The sequence below is a fragment of the Pseudorasbora parva genome, chromosome 15 (assembly GCF_024679245.1).
Source record: "Pseudorasbora parva isolate DD20220531a chromosome 15, ASM2467924v1, whole genome shotgun sequence".
NCBI classification, from domain to species: domain Eukaryota; kingdom Metazoa; phylum Chordata; class Actinopteri; order Cypriniformes; family Gobionidae; genus Pseudorasbora; species Pseudorasbora parva.
Window position 1 is genome coordinate 14,839,950 of NC_090186.1, and position 15,053 is coordinate 14,855,002.

General features: G+C 37.4%; 1 protein-coding gene across 2 annotated transcripts in view; it reads right to left on the reverse strand.

Moving 5' to 3' along the window:
• ralgps2 (Ral GEF with PH domain and SH3 binding motif 2) overlaps positions 1-15,053 on the reverse strand; it is a 163,221-nt gene that overhangs the window by 81,073 nt on the left and 67,095 nt on the right. For both annotated transcript variants that reach the window (XM_067417208.1, XM_067417207.1), the window contains exon 6: positions 3,903-3,986. In XM_067417208.1, the coding sequence (XP_067273309.1) occupies positions 3,903-3,986 (84 nt within the window). The remainder of the gene's footprint in view (positions 1-3,902; positions 3,987-15,053) is intronic.

A 15,053-nucleotide genomic window follows, 5' to 3' on the forward strand; every position in this document is an offset into this window, starting at 1 on the left:
AATAGCTTGATTTTCACCACAGGGTGATTTTTTTTTTTTTAATGATGACAAAACTACTGATAATTGACTAACTACTGAATGACAGTCAAGCCATAACTTGCATGAATAAAAAGTATGCATAATCAGCTAAAAATTACACAATGACAAATCTACAAATGATCAGCTTACTACTGAAAGAAACAACACACACACACACACACACACTAAACACACACACACACACACACACACACACACACACACACAAACACACACACACACACACACACACACAAACACACACACACACACACACACACACCCCTCTAGCACTGAATACATGTATAATATGAACACACACATATACCACTCTAGCACTGAATACATGTACTATATGCATATATAATATAATCTCACATATTCACAGATCAGGCATAACATTGTCACCACTAACACTGGGTGGGATACAATGTCAGGAAAAAAAAGGTGCATCGCTGTCACTGGGACAGTACCATAAGATGCAAAAGCAAAAATGTACTAAAGCCCCGTTTCCACCAAAATTACCCAGAACAATTTATACCAGGAACTTTTTTACAGGAACTTAATTTGCCTAATCTCCCCCCCAGACCTGCAACTGTCTGTGTTTCCACCGCGATCTAAAGTTCCGTGAAGATTAGGCAAATTAGTCCGGTGATGTAGGACTGCGCGCGACTGCTCCTCCAAGTCAGTGACGGACAGTAATCATTTTTGTGTGTACCGATTAAAAGATTTAGTGGACTGTTTACATAAGACGTTATCTAAACCGATCTGGTGTTTACATGTGATGACTATCAATCGCAATCATTTTGTCACATGCAGTTTGTCTGCCGCATCAAAAATGTCAACGCTGTTTTCTCCACCAGCTGGAATGTGTTAACTGTGGCCATAGCAACTCTTAACGGCCACCAGGACTAATACAGTATTATATAATAAGCTATTTATTTGTTGTAAAGTGTAATAATCATCTCAGAAAAAAAAATTCTTCTGTCCGGCGCAGTTAAAGTAAAAATTGCCTGGGGCAATATACGCTGTGTCATTATTCCAACATTGTCTTAATAACTTACAAAATTAAAAGTTAACCCCTCAGAAAAATGAACTTTCCTCTCTTATCAACATGAGCGCGGCACGCGCTGTCACGTCATGTAAGGACGTATTCAAAAGTAATTGGTCAGTTCGTTTACATGGTGAAAAACAGACTGTAAAAAAATTAATAACGAGTATAAATGAGATGCAAGCTGTGCTGCTTTTGCTGGTTATGTATAGGTTTACTAAAGAGGTAATTATCAACGACAGAAAAGAGCACTAGCATATTCAGAAAGTTTGTAAAGCTAGAAGTGTACTGATTGTACACTTACAAAGTTAATTCTCAAATTAACTATAAAATTAAAAGAAAGTTGTGACTGAAGCTGCAATCTTTTATTTTTATTGGTTAAAAAAAATGAATGGAGAATATCTTGTTTTTCCCATGGGAGTTCAACCATTTCTGTAGTGCTTGAATTTGCTTGTGCCTGTTGGGGCAGTGTGAACAATACTGTCGCCCCAGCTTCTGCCAATAATGAAGCAATGATTGCGCATAGAAACTTGTACGCACTCAGAGGGGGCCACATATTTCTTCAAAGTCCAACTGGATCAAGTCAGTGTTTCCCAACCCTGGTGTACATCCAACATCTCTGCTCAAACCTCAGTGCAGTGATAACCTCTTCAAACATCCCCATTACCAGCTCACATTAGCGCCAAAATGTCAGTGCAAGTCCAGTTTCTCACTTGTCTTATTCACCTGAAAGTGAATGTGACATACAATCACATTTATGCACAGTGTTTTGTGTTAGCATAGAGTCCAAATTCTGTTAAGAATTTTCCATACTAGTCAATCCAAGGCAATAAAGTCAAATGATTTAGGCCAGAAACATACTCATTTGCAAACACAGGCACTAATGGTCAGCCAGCACATTACAAGCATGGCTGCTTATGAAGCTAAACCACTACGGAGTCTTCCACTCCTCTTGACCTGAACACTTACCAGGACCAACCCTTTTCTACACTGTGTTGGCCAATCCCTTTGAATAAGAACATATAAAGTCCTTGGAAACCTTATTTACGTTAATTTTATTTCAAACTAAATATGCACGTGGCAACAGAAGCAATAAATATGTTTCCTGCTGTAGTAAACCTGCTGACCAAACACCTACTTGAGCATAACTTTGGTTGTAAAAGTATATAACTTACATTAGTTAAAGTAAGAAACACTTAAATAAAAAATAAATGTGACTTTTATTCAGCAAAGATGCAATAAATTGATCGAAAGTAACAGTAATGAGTTTTACATTGTTACAAAAATATATACTGTTATAGTTTCTATAGGATTATGAAAAAAATGTATATCAGTTTCCACAAAAAATAATAAACAGCACAACGGTTTTCAACATTGATAATAATAATCAGAAATGTTTCTTGAGCAGCAAATACGCATATCAGATTAATTTCTGAAGTAAATTAAAATATTTTAAAATAGAAAACAGTTATATTAAATTATAATATTTCACAACATTACAGTTTCTTTTAATTTTTTTTTTTTTTTTTTTACTTAAAAACATTTACTAAAAAGTACCAACCCCAAACCCTTGAATAGGGTATTTATGTTTTAACTGTAATTCTGCATTTAGCTTTTCGATATATTACAAAGATAACAAAAAAAGAGATTTACATCTAATAATTCTAACAAGTCTATTCACTTGCCTTGTTTTCAACATTTTTTTTTATTTCAGTCTCAAAGAATTACACAAATTACTTTATTACCGTTTATTCATATTAAGACACTGTCAGAAAAAAAAGTGTTATTTAAACTTTCGTCATGTTTATTTAACTTGTGTTTTACTACAAACTCACTTTATAATGACAGTTGAGCATGCTTCTGTGAGATGATGTTAGCCTAGCAAATCTAATCTGCCGCCAGTGTCGTCTAGCAACTCTCAATACACATGTCTGAGCTGTAAAAAGCAACCTCTGGTCAGGCCAATCACATCGTGTATAGAGTCTGTGGGCGGTGCTTAACATAATGGCGGCAGAGTTGCGCTTGCGTGCTACTAGTAAACACAGAAGCTGGCTTTCGAATCAGTTTTGACCGCGACTTGAAGTTAAGCTTTTCTCTGAGAAAAGAACAAAGAACGGCACTAAAATCATGCTTAAAAAGGGAAGATGTGTTCTGAGTTTTGCTGACTGGATAGGGCGAACGTTTAATCTGTCAACTAGCACCGCTTCACCTTCATTGCTCTGGTTGGTTGTAGCGCTATCCAATCGCGTGCAGAGGGAGTTTGAAAGACAACCGTTTATCCCACCCCTTTGGATTGAGCCCTGTCAATGTTGAGTTTCCAGACCAAACATCTTGATGTGGGTCTGGCTTGTCAGGCTACGCTGATGTGGCTTCTTACACAGAATAAGGCCACATTTCATAGAGTATTCTATACAGCGATAAAGGCTATGTCGATTAGCATTGAAGTATAAATATGCTTTATCATCATGAAAATACCAGAGAAGGCTAGTAAAACTCAGATATACCATATATTGTCGTAGTCTTGTGTTTATTAATCATATTTAATCAATCAAAGCGTTTCAATCTTCTGTTTAAGCTACAGCGATGGTATGATGCCCATAGGGATTTCCTGGAATGACGTGCGTTATTGTACTTCTGCAGGGAAAATTTGGAGTTTATGCACGAGAGCGCACTCTGGTGAAAAGAGCCATGCTTCACTAACAAGCAGTGCATAAAAATAGAAATGCCACACTAAATGCGGTGTAATTTCGATTAATCGCGCAGACCTAGTTAATCGCTATTATTGTTAGTATCAAAGTAATGGGGCAAAATAAAAAATGTATGTGTGATTTACCTGGTTAAAGCGTCGTGTGAAGGCCACGGCATTCGGTGCTGAACTGTGCTTCTCCTTCTTGTTCCAACCACAACTAGAGAGCTCCTGAAAAAAATGAAATAATAAGTCACGTAAAACAATAATTTTACAGCTGGTTTGTGATTTGAGAACTGGACGGAAACAATCAAAACCAAGCACTACAGGGGAAAAAGAGCTGTTCGCAGTGCCAAAAACAAATCAACTCGGGACACATGAAATGGGGGGAACATTGCTCATGACCAGTGACCTTAGAAAGCAGAAGTAATGGGGCTCTTAACAACATGAATCTTTTCTTATGTCCATCACTCTTTAATCTAAATCTAAACACAGGAGTTATCTTAGACTTGGATGGCAATCATCTGAAAATTGTGTTGATCCTTTGTCTGAGAATGGAAAAGCTTTCAAAATAATATTTAATAATGTTTATTTGGCAGCAACAAAATTGGAGGAACATCAGTCAGACTCGCTAAATCTCTAAGACACGAACATGAAAACTCAACTCTGATTGTTTTGTCATCAAAGAAACGATATGTTAGCTCCAAGATTAAAGCCGTTGTGACAGTCTAATATCGACATAATGGCCACGCTTGGAAATTCATATATGGAAACTCCCGATCATAATTATGCAACTGTGTGTTACGTAATTATTCTAAACGTTCAGACATTTTCCAGAAGAGAATCCGTCTCAAACAAGATGTTAGCGCAATTAAAACAAAAACAAACTCTGATATGCATTCAACCACGCGGAGAGACTTAATTCCTGTCAGCTGTCAGTAAATGCGAGAAGAGCTGCCTCATTTCACGATAGGACTGATTGAAAGTAACCATCAAACATATTCATCACAAATGTTCATCAGGAATGTACCCAACTTAAACTCGCCACCAATACAACCACAATCTCACGAGATCCCACTAGCAAACAGTGAATTAATGAGTCAGCAACCTGTGGAGGTAGCAGCTTAGCAACATACACAAACACAGATGTGAGAATATGGGCCAACACACACAGCTTAAATAAGTATGCTTTCTGCATTGTGTCTCCAGCACCAACAACAACCAAGAAATGCCAATGAAATCACTTCTGCTGAATCAATTGCTCCATGTGTAACAAATCTGCCAAAATAGAGTTTGAGCCCCCACCTTCAGAATCTGTGATGAAGAAAATCACCTACTGAGATTTAATGAAATCAATTGCTACCCAGTTCGGAGAACAAAACAAGGTTAAATGACTGATTTCCTGTTCTTCTTCTGTGATGTAATTCATTTCAGACCAAGGTAAAACTGAACTGAACAGTGCCTTTATTCAATTTAACTGAACGTAATAGGTCCAACTGGCCAGTTGTCAAGGTGATCGGTGAGTTCTTTAAAACAGTGACAGAAGCACCAGATGGTGGTAATGTAGCCCAATGTTAATATTTGGACCAAAAAGCTGCAGGCTAAAACTCCAAAAGTAGAATCTCACCCACGAACAACACCGTTCATGCATTGCCTAATCCAAATTGTATAAAATAGCAAGAATATCTCAAAGACATGATGTGTAAGGGAGATCCAGTTGCTGGATTTGGCAAAGTTTGCAAAGATAATGGCATCAAATCTTAGAATTTTATCAATTTAAAGGAGTAGTTCAATTTAAGAACAGTCAGTGTCTTCCTATCTAATTAAGAGGCTCTTTGCGAGAAAAAGGTGCAAAGTGGACCATCTGATACAAAGCAACAAAAAAATAGGCTATATAGCACTTTACTTTGTAATATTGCACACCCAAAGTGCTTTACATTCATATCGTGGGTCTCCCCTCAACCACCACCAGTGTGCAGCCATCCAAGTGGATGATGCTGCATTAGGGCCCACACAGACCACAGGGTAAGCACACAGACTCACAAACACCTTTTCCAGCAGCAACCCTTTTCCCAAAAGGTCACCCATCCAGGTACTAACCAGGTCCAACCCTGCTTCGCTTTAAGTGGACAACTAGTATTGGGCTGCAGAGTTATGTGGCTATGGCTCTTATGCAAAATACATTAACCAAGCATTTCTTTATACAATTAGAAAAGTATTTTCTTGACAAACTAGAACAAAACAGTATGATTCCAGTATCTTATTCTGGCAGTGACCAACTGAATAGTGTACAAGGAATTGAACCCCATGGAGGACAGCAGAAACAAGGGAAGGAAAAATTACTTGGGTGATGGGTGATGGGGGTGTTATTCTGTGATTCTCAGTTTCATAGATATCAAGTCTTCACAGAAAAACAGGAGGAAGTCGGTTCTGTTCACAGGGAGCTTCTCTATCGCACAAGTCTTTAAAGCAGTGGGAAGTCCACGGAAAGGGGATCATAGCAGTATTTTATGTTCTCTTTCTTCCACTTTCTTTTATGTCTCTTGAAAAGGCTTTTACTGTCTCTAAAATGAAACATAATTTTAAGATGTAGCGGCATTGATGTTTCTAGGCAAGTGCATTTGCACAGACGCCCACTTAAACACATCAGAACAGCCTGACATGCCTTGAAAAGACAAAATCATTTGGCAACTTTCAGGTTGTTAAAAGGATTTAAATGCATATTCAGGCAATTTTTTCCAGGGCTGAAACAGCAAAACAAGGCCATTCTACAGACCAGTCCAGGAGGTATTCGTGGAAACTGAATAACCAGCTGAGAATCATGGATAAGATGATGGGAGATGAGCAGTAATGAAGCCTGAGCTTGGCAGGGGTGATTCAGTGCAGTCAAACGCTGACCTTGAGTAGGATGATATGACAATTACTCACTGTACATCCGCTGAACCCCTAATATCAGCACCTGGTCTGGAAACCTGGAGCTCACCCATCTAACCACAGCTCAAAATCAGATGCAAACAGGGGAGCTGGAAATCAAAGAAGGAATTTTAGTTGACAAGGACGTGGATGTCTCCTCTCCAGCCAGTGCCATTTGGACTATACTAAATATGCATAGATTTAAAACTATCGCTCACAGATTGGGTTGGGAACGGCAGAGATTTTCCATCTTAGTATTTAATGAATACATTCTGGTCAAATCCAATCATTTCTCAAATTAATACCACCAACTCCTTGCCCCTGAGAGCAACCAATTCCATCACGGCCACAACCTTCAAAAAAAGCCCAACCATACCCCTACCAAACCAGAATCTGGAGAGCTAGCCATGGCCGAGACTGAAACATAGTAGATATTGGCCAGCAACTAATCTTTTCACCTGAGATTGCAGCCACCACCCTTAGGCCAGACTTGGTACTCTGGTCCCCTTCACTGAAGTCTGTTTACATCATAGAGCTCACAGTCCTTCGGGAGAATTTTACAAAAGAGGCCTATGAGCGCAAGAAACTGGGCTACATACAACTGGCAACAGAAGCTCAACAAAGAGAATGGAAAGCGAAAGTCTATCCGGTTGAAGTGGGATGCAGAGGTTTTGTGGCGGCTTCCACCATCAGACTGCTGAAAGAACTTGGCATCCATGGACAGGCTCTGCGACAGACAATTAGATAAGTCTCTGACGCGGCCAAAAGAAGCAGCCAGTGGATATGGATTAAGGAGGACATTTGCTGGGCTTAAAGAGCAACAACATGGCCAGCTCACTAATCCCGCCACCCTATACCCCACTTGAGAACCAAGGTCATAACCTGGGGTGAATAAGGTATGCGGTCAGCTCTAGGCTTGACTCAGGGAAGAGGACGCCCCCTGCCTTGCATAGTCCCGTGGTCTGCGCCATTTAAAGCAACCAGGCAACTCTCATGAAAGGGCATAGGACACAAGCTTCTCCGCTGTTTCGACTAGTCTTCTCAGGACAAGTCCACACAGTCTGTGGAACGCTCTCCCTGACCACTTGCAGACCCCACAGACTGTAGATGTTTTTAAACGTGGTCTTAAAACCCACCTTTTTAGAAGAGCTTCTGGTTGATTTGATTTGTTACTTCTTAATTTTTCAGTTTTATTTATTTTATTTTATTGATTTATTTTGTTGTCATTTTTAATCTGTAGCACTAAGATTTTGTTTAATATAAAGTGTGTTACAAATAAAATGTATTTTTTATTTATTTATTATTATTACAAGCTCAGGTTTGATCACCCTTTAGCTGGCCACCTTTGATGAGGGTGTCTAGTGTTAAAAAGCCGAAGAAAAAAAAAAACCTGATTCAAAGGTACACTACTGATGATGTGTCCTGAAATTTATATCTTTCCGACGTCTGAGATACAGCTCTCACGCCACTCTCAACATCAAGGCAAACCTCATATGCATACCATCTACTGGCACGTCCTGGGTTTCATGATTCTTATTAATATTAGAATTGGTCACATGATTCGTTAGGATTTCTAAAGGATCATGTGACACTGAAGACAGGACTAATGACTGATGAAAATTCAGCTTTGCATAGCAGAAATAAATTATAATTTAAAGTACATTAAAATAGAAACCCATTATTTTGTATTGTAACAGTATTTCTCAATATTACAGTTTTTTTTATTTAATTATTGAATAAATGCAAGCTTGATGAGCATAGGAGGCTTCTTTCAAAAACATAAAAATAGTAATGTTTCCAAACTTTTGAAAAGTTCTGTAGATAAATAAATAACAATAGAATATACATTTGAGTAGACTATTTTCTTTAACAAATTTCCTAAAGTTAACTAACACCACAAATCCTACTAGCTAAAGTCAGATCAACTAGTGAGAACATATTTTGCCAATCCAGTAAAACAAACAATTTCTGCACGTCTGTCTGAAACAGATCTTCACCTGAAGATTATAAATCTAAAACAGAACACTGTTCCAGGGATTCTCTCTCTTTCTCTGCTGCAAAAGGTTGTCTTGTAAAAACAGCAAAAGAGGGGAAAGTGAACATGCCATATGTACCGTCCATTAATCTGAACTGCTCTATAGAGCCTGCATCAGATGGCATCCCGCCAAGCAAATGCTACTATAGGAGCTGCACAAATGTGTCCACAATGGGGGAAGATTGGGGAACTCCAAACACTCTGTTGCAAAATAGAGACACACAATAGAGGGGGACTAACAGTTGCACCACTTTATCAGTACTGGGGTGACTAAAGTAACGCAAGTAAAGTAATCAGATTACTTCTCCAAGTAACTAGTAAAGAAAACGATTGTTCTTAAATTAAAAACAAAAGCTCGTTACTTTGTTTTCCCATCTATTGACTGAGATCTGTCCCCAAGTTGAGTGAAATTGGGAGTAAGTGCAGATGTGTTCTAGCCTGACAAGCCAGACCCACATCAAGATGTTTGGTCTGGGAACTCACCATTGACAGGGCTCAATCTGAGGGGCGGGATAAACGGTTGTCTTTCAAACTCCCTCTGCACGCAATTGGATAGCGCTACAACCAAAAGGTGAAGCAGAGCTAGTTGACAGATTAAACTTTCGCCGTATCCGGTCGGAAAAACTCTGAACACATCTTCCCTTCTTAAGAATGACTTGTGCCATTCTTTGTTCTTTTCTCAGAGAAAAGCTTAACTCCAAGTCTTCCAGAGTCACGGCCAAAGCTGATTCGAAAGACCACTGCTCGCCAGTTTCTGTGTTTACTAGAAACATGCAAGCACAACTCGGCCATCATTATGTTAAACTTGCAATAATTAAAATATGTGTTAAATACTAACAACATACTTTATTTATTTAATCTCAAGATCTAATTGAAAATGTAGCACTTCCGTCAGCAATAAAAACATTATTTGTTTGTCATTTTTGTTTATTAGTATGGTTATACTAATTGTTTTATAATAAACAAAAATGACAAACAAATAATGTTTTTATTACTGAAATAAGTGCTACATTTTCACCTCCTGCATCCTATTCTTCTGCAGTAGAAAATGTCAACACTGCTAAAAGTGTTGTTTGAGTTGCACCCTTTACAGGTGTGAATTCACATTTCCTTTAGGCTAAGGATTACTCATTTAATTTTTGGTGTGAAAGGGCCTTTACAAACGTAACATTTTCTTTTGTTCTGTTATTAAAAAACAACAAACAAGTAAGAAGCAAGTAACAAAAAGTTAGTTTCCATAAAAGTAAGCAACTAGTTACTTTTTAAGGGAGCAACATACTCCTTTTAAAAGTAACTTTCCCCAGCACTAGGCACTATATTTCAGTCCAAATATATTGTCCTACTCACTAACCAAACTAAATATAATTCAACCAGTTGTTAAAGGACACATTTTTAAGTTTATCTTGATCATTATATCTTTGTGAGTACAGTCTATAGAAAAATAAACAAGTTTTTAATTTATTTTTTTTCAATAGACTGTACTCACAATAGGTATAACGATCAAGATAAACCTAAAAATTCCCCGGAGTTTTCCTTTAAAGGAACTATATGTACAATTCACAAATCCTTGTTATTAGCGAAACCAGTGGTCGTTAAAAAAACAGCAGCCATTAACTTGCTCATGCTTGCACCCGTGCACACGTAACATTAAAGAGACTGAATGTGATTCAAGCCCCGGATATACAAACAGGCAAAGTTAACTTTCGTTCTTCAATTAGAAGTAAAAACAAGTTGGAAATACTTTTGCAGCGATATACTGTTAGTCAACGTCCCGAGGGCATCCACGCTGCTGAGAGCAACGTTTAGATTAATATGTAAATCTGTGTTGCACACTTGCCTCTCAATAACAAAAATAAATGCACAACAAAAAAGACAGCGGTCAGAAAGCAGCAGTTAAGAAAGCATTCAATCATAGTAATGTGGATGTGTTTCATGCTGGCCATTTACCGGTCTCATGTCGACAGATGAGGCAATTCAATTTACACTGTAATTTACTAACATCACTAGTGAAGAAATGAGAAGCGCACTGCCAGAATGAGTGAGATTGCCGATCATATCAAAGGTGGCGGGGCTTACTGTTAGTGCTTTAGTTATAGCACTGAAAGAGTCCTAAGTAGTTTTTATATTTAACAACAGTTTTAAGATAAAATGTTCGGCGACCAGTAGTCAGATATTCAGAGAAACAGTAATATCGAGTGATGCAAACTACTTGACTTTTTTTTTAATGAAATTTCACCATTTTGAATTGAAATTATGACATTTATGTAAATCATTGCTGAATTTGACGTGAAAAGAAACATTTAGGATTTTTACATGTTAGGCAGGTGAAAATAAAAGTGAATGTGTGCATATAAAAAAAAGAGCCAATAGTTCACTTCCTAAACTACAATAGAACTAGAACTTTCTCTAGAACTACCATTCTTATTGTATTTTTCTTGATTTCCTTAAATCCCTTTTCATCCTTTAATAACTTAATTCCTTTAAATAAACCCAATGCAAAAAATAAAAGTTTGATCCCCCCAATGTCTAAGACATGGTTATGGCCTTGGCGTAAACGTCAAACCATTTTGATTTACATGGCAAAACAGTCCTTCAGAGTCCTTCATATAAAAATTCATAGCCAACCACGAAAGTCGGGGAAGGTCTTGTTTTTGAAGGTCTTGAAAGTCGGGGAAGTTTCATTGCAAGCTGTTCGCACACTGGCAATTAAAAAAAAACAATTAGTACATGAAAATTCGTCACATATAGCCCTTTTAAATACTCTGATATAAGAATTGTCATGTCCTCAACAACATGCTGAGAACATTAAGCTTCTCATAAATAATAAATATCATAAATAAATAGTATTGAATACAATATAATTAATAAAACGATTAAAATAAATAAATATTTTACCCACACATTTTTTGGTCAATTGTCTATTAAAGCACCAGACACATGTAAAAAAGGATCTTAACACAAATTTACAAGAAACCGTCACAGACAAACATCTATTTCTTGTAATGTGAAAACCTGCTGGGCCCTCGTCCATGTTTTTTGCATTTACTGTATAGCAGAACATGAAGACAGAGTGCTGGTATTAACATAATCTCTTATGTTATGCATCACATCCATGTGTCGGGCTGACTGCCATGTGATCTGTGCAGCTAGTTTGTAACTGGCTCACGTGTGTCTGCAGTGGTCTTTACGGAGACCCTACCAGCATTCTTCACAACAGTACGTATGCAACATGTTCCTCCATCGCAGCCAAAAACGGCCAGACTAACGATGATGTGCGTCATAGCCACGAAGGCCAAAGAAACCCACTGGTTCCTCGGTTAACGCTCACAGATGCATTGCAAAGCAACTAAGAAGGACCATTTTACAATTGAACATGCACGTGCAATATTCATGTGGCTCTATGTGAGCAAATTGATTAAAGATGCTAATCTATTATCCTTCAAACCCAATGAGAGTCTCTCCTGAGGCAATCCTGCAAAAGGAAACCACAGGTTATCAAAGGCTAAACTAAAATCAGCATCTCAACCACATAAAAGTAAATGGGATAGTTAATCCCAAAATGCTCATTCTTTCATCTTTTATTCAACCTCATGTTGTTCCAAACCCACATGGCTTTCTTTTTTCAGTGGAACACAAAAAGGACAAGTAATGCACCATGTCCAAGTTGCCCTTTACCATGCAATTAAGGTAATATCAAAATGACAAAAGGCAAATAATATAAAAATGATTTATATATTTTGGCATCATAATGTCAAAAAACAATCTGTATACGTGTTCAAATAACACATTTTAAATAGCAAGAATTAACTCATGTCCGTTACCGAATTGATGATGGGGAAAAAAATAGCCTCCGCCGATAACTAATGACATTAACAAATGAAAATAAATAAAAAAGAAAAAATAAATTGTTTTTGATTAGTTTTTTTTTTCCTTCTTACACTTTTAGTAAATTAAAATTATAAACCTAAAACTATTAAAACTGTTATGGTATATGGTATAGTATGGTTATAGTAATTTAAATAAATCTGAAATTCAAATTTTAATATTAAATGAAAAAAAATGTAAGGACAACTAACTGAAAAAAAGTTTAAGATTAAGTACTTAAGTCACTAAATAAAAAGATAGTAAAAATAAAGAATAAGAAAAAAGAAAAGAAAAAGCGCCTACCAACATTACTAAAAAAAATTATAATTATATATATATATATATATATATATATATATATATATATATATATATATATATATATATATATATATATATATATATATATATATATATATATATATATATATATAAATTCAATACAGTGATAGCATACAAATGATCAAAAATAGCACACACAGCGCCATAATAGGGATTCAGAATACTAAACCACTTTTTGTTCAGAAGGTGAGGCGGCCAAGAGACCTCCAGATTGAACAATGTTATTGAATTAAGAACCACTTGCTTCTTTATTGCTTCCTCTCTTGTTTTCACACATTTCACTTCACTTCTGCAGAGCACAAATCATCAAAATCGCTCCTGCTTCTATTGCCTCGAAGACAAGGAGACACACACACACACTCTTGTAACAAAAACACACACAGACGACAGAAAACTCAATGAACTACAGTCGACCCAGGCACAAAAAAAACCTCAAAAAACAACAGGCTTCTGTTGCGATGCGTTTAACAACATCAAATCAAAAACTCTTTAGCAACATCTGCAGAGTTAAAAAAAACTCCATCAATTAAAGCAAACCAATAATTGCAGGACTGCCAGCTCAATGATATCACTGCATTATTCTGCTCAAATCAAACTAACCTTTCCATTCCACCCAGGGCATCGTGGGTCAGTGTGCTTATGAGCGCCTGTAAAATAGGATAATGGGGTGGTACAGAGAACGGAGCAGTATGCATGTAGGTAGGAAAAACTTACGCAATTTCACGCATGACTCTTCGAGACATTTTCATGAAGTTTTAGTGTTTTAATGCAAGCACTTAAGCCTCTGGTCTGCATTACAGCCGTGAGCTCATGCTGCTGCCATACAGGATCATACTGGACATGGATGCTTCTGCTCTACACTCAGTCTGAACCTTATTAGAGTTAACATTCTTGCAGAGGCTCATTCTTGACACTTTTACCGGCATAAAGTCTGGTCAGCCTCGCAGCATTTCTGTCTGACCTGACAAGTAAAGATTCTCACCACAGTTCACTGTTGGGGGGTTGAAATTAGGCATGTGCGATATAGACAACAACAACAAAAAATTCTATCACGATTTTTTTTTTTTTTAATCAATATTGCGATTTCGAAATTGAATTATGATTTTAAACAGTATTTATTTTTTTAGAAGCTGGTTTTATTGACAATATTTGCGGGCACTATATCCGATTGATTATATTGTGATGTATGCCTTTTTGAACTCTTTAGGTATATTGTGTAGTTCTTAAATGCCTGTATTAACTGTTAGTTTTGTATACGTGGTTTGGAAGAATCTTTTTCACGTTTTTTGCAACATCTCGCACATGACACAACGTTCTACATGGTGCTCATATTTTAAAAGTGTTAGTTCACCCAAAAATAAAAATTCTGTCATTAATTGCCCACCCTCATGTCGTTCGACATCCGTAAGACCTCCGTTCATCTTCAGACACTAATGAAGATATTTTTGTTGAAATCCGATGGCTCACAAAGGCCTCCATTGGCAACAATGTAATTTCCTCTGTTAAGACCATAGACTGTAAAAAAAAATATGGACATAGTGTCTATGACGTCACCCACAGGATTCTGATAAGCCTTTCTAAAGTGTGAAGTAGAGACGAGCTGGTCGTTGCCATCTTTACAGCGCGCCATCGCATGTCATGCCCGGATAACCAAAAATGGGCAAAGAGGCGGGATGTGGGCGGAGCTTAGGTGACGCGATGACTAACAGAGGATAATTGGCTATCCACCTGTCATTCAAAGTGGCCACGCCCTTAATTAAGCAGAACTTTAATGCTTTATATAATGTAAACAAATGAGGCCCTGTCCACACGAACACGGGTATTTTCAAAACCGCAGCTTTTTCTACGCGGTTTGGCTGTTCGTCCACACGCAAACGCTGTATCCGGTTACCAAAACCGGACTTTTTTGAAAACTCCGGCCAGGGTGAAGATTTTTAGAAACTCCGGTTACAGCGTTGTCGTGTAGATGGTGAAACCGGAGATTTCGGTTTTTTAAATTGAAGTGCGCGCCGTTCTCTCCTTTGTTTGACGTCAGATTTTCCACATCTCCTTTTGATTTACCTGAGTCGATTCTATGCGGTGGACTCACTCCACTAACAGCATATCCTACAGATGTTCAGTTATTTCATTGTATTGCAGAACAA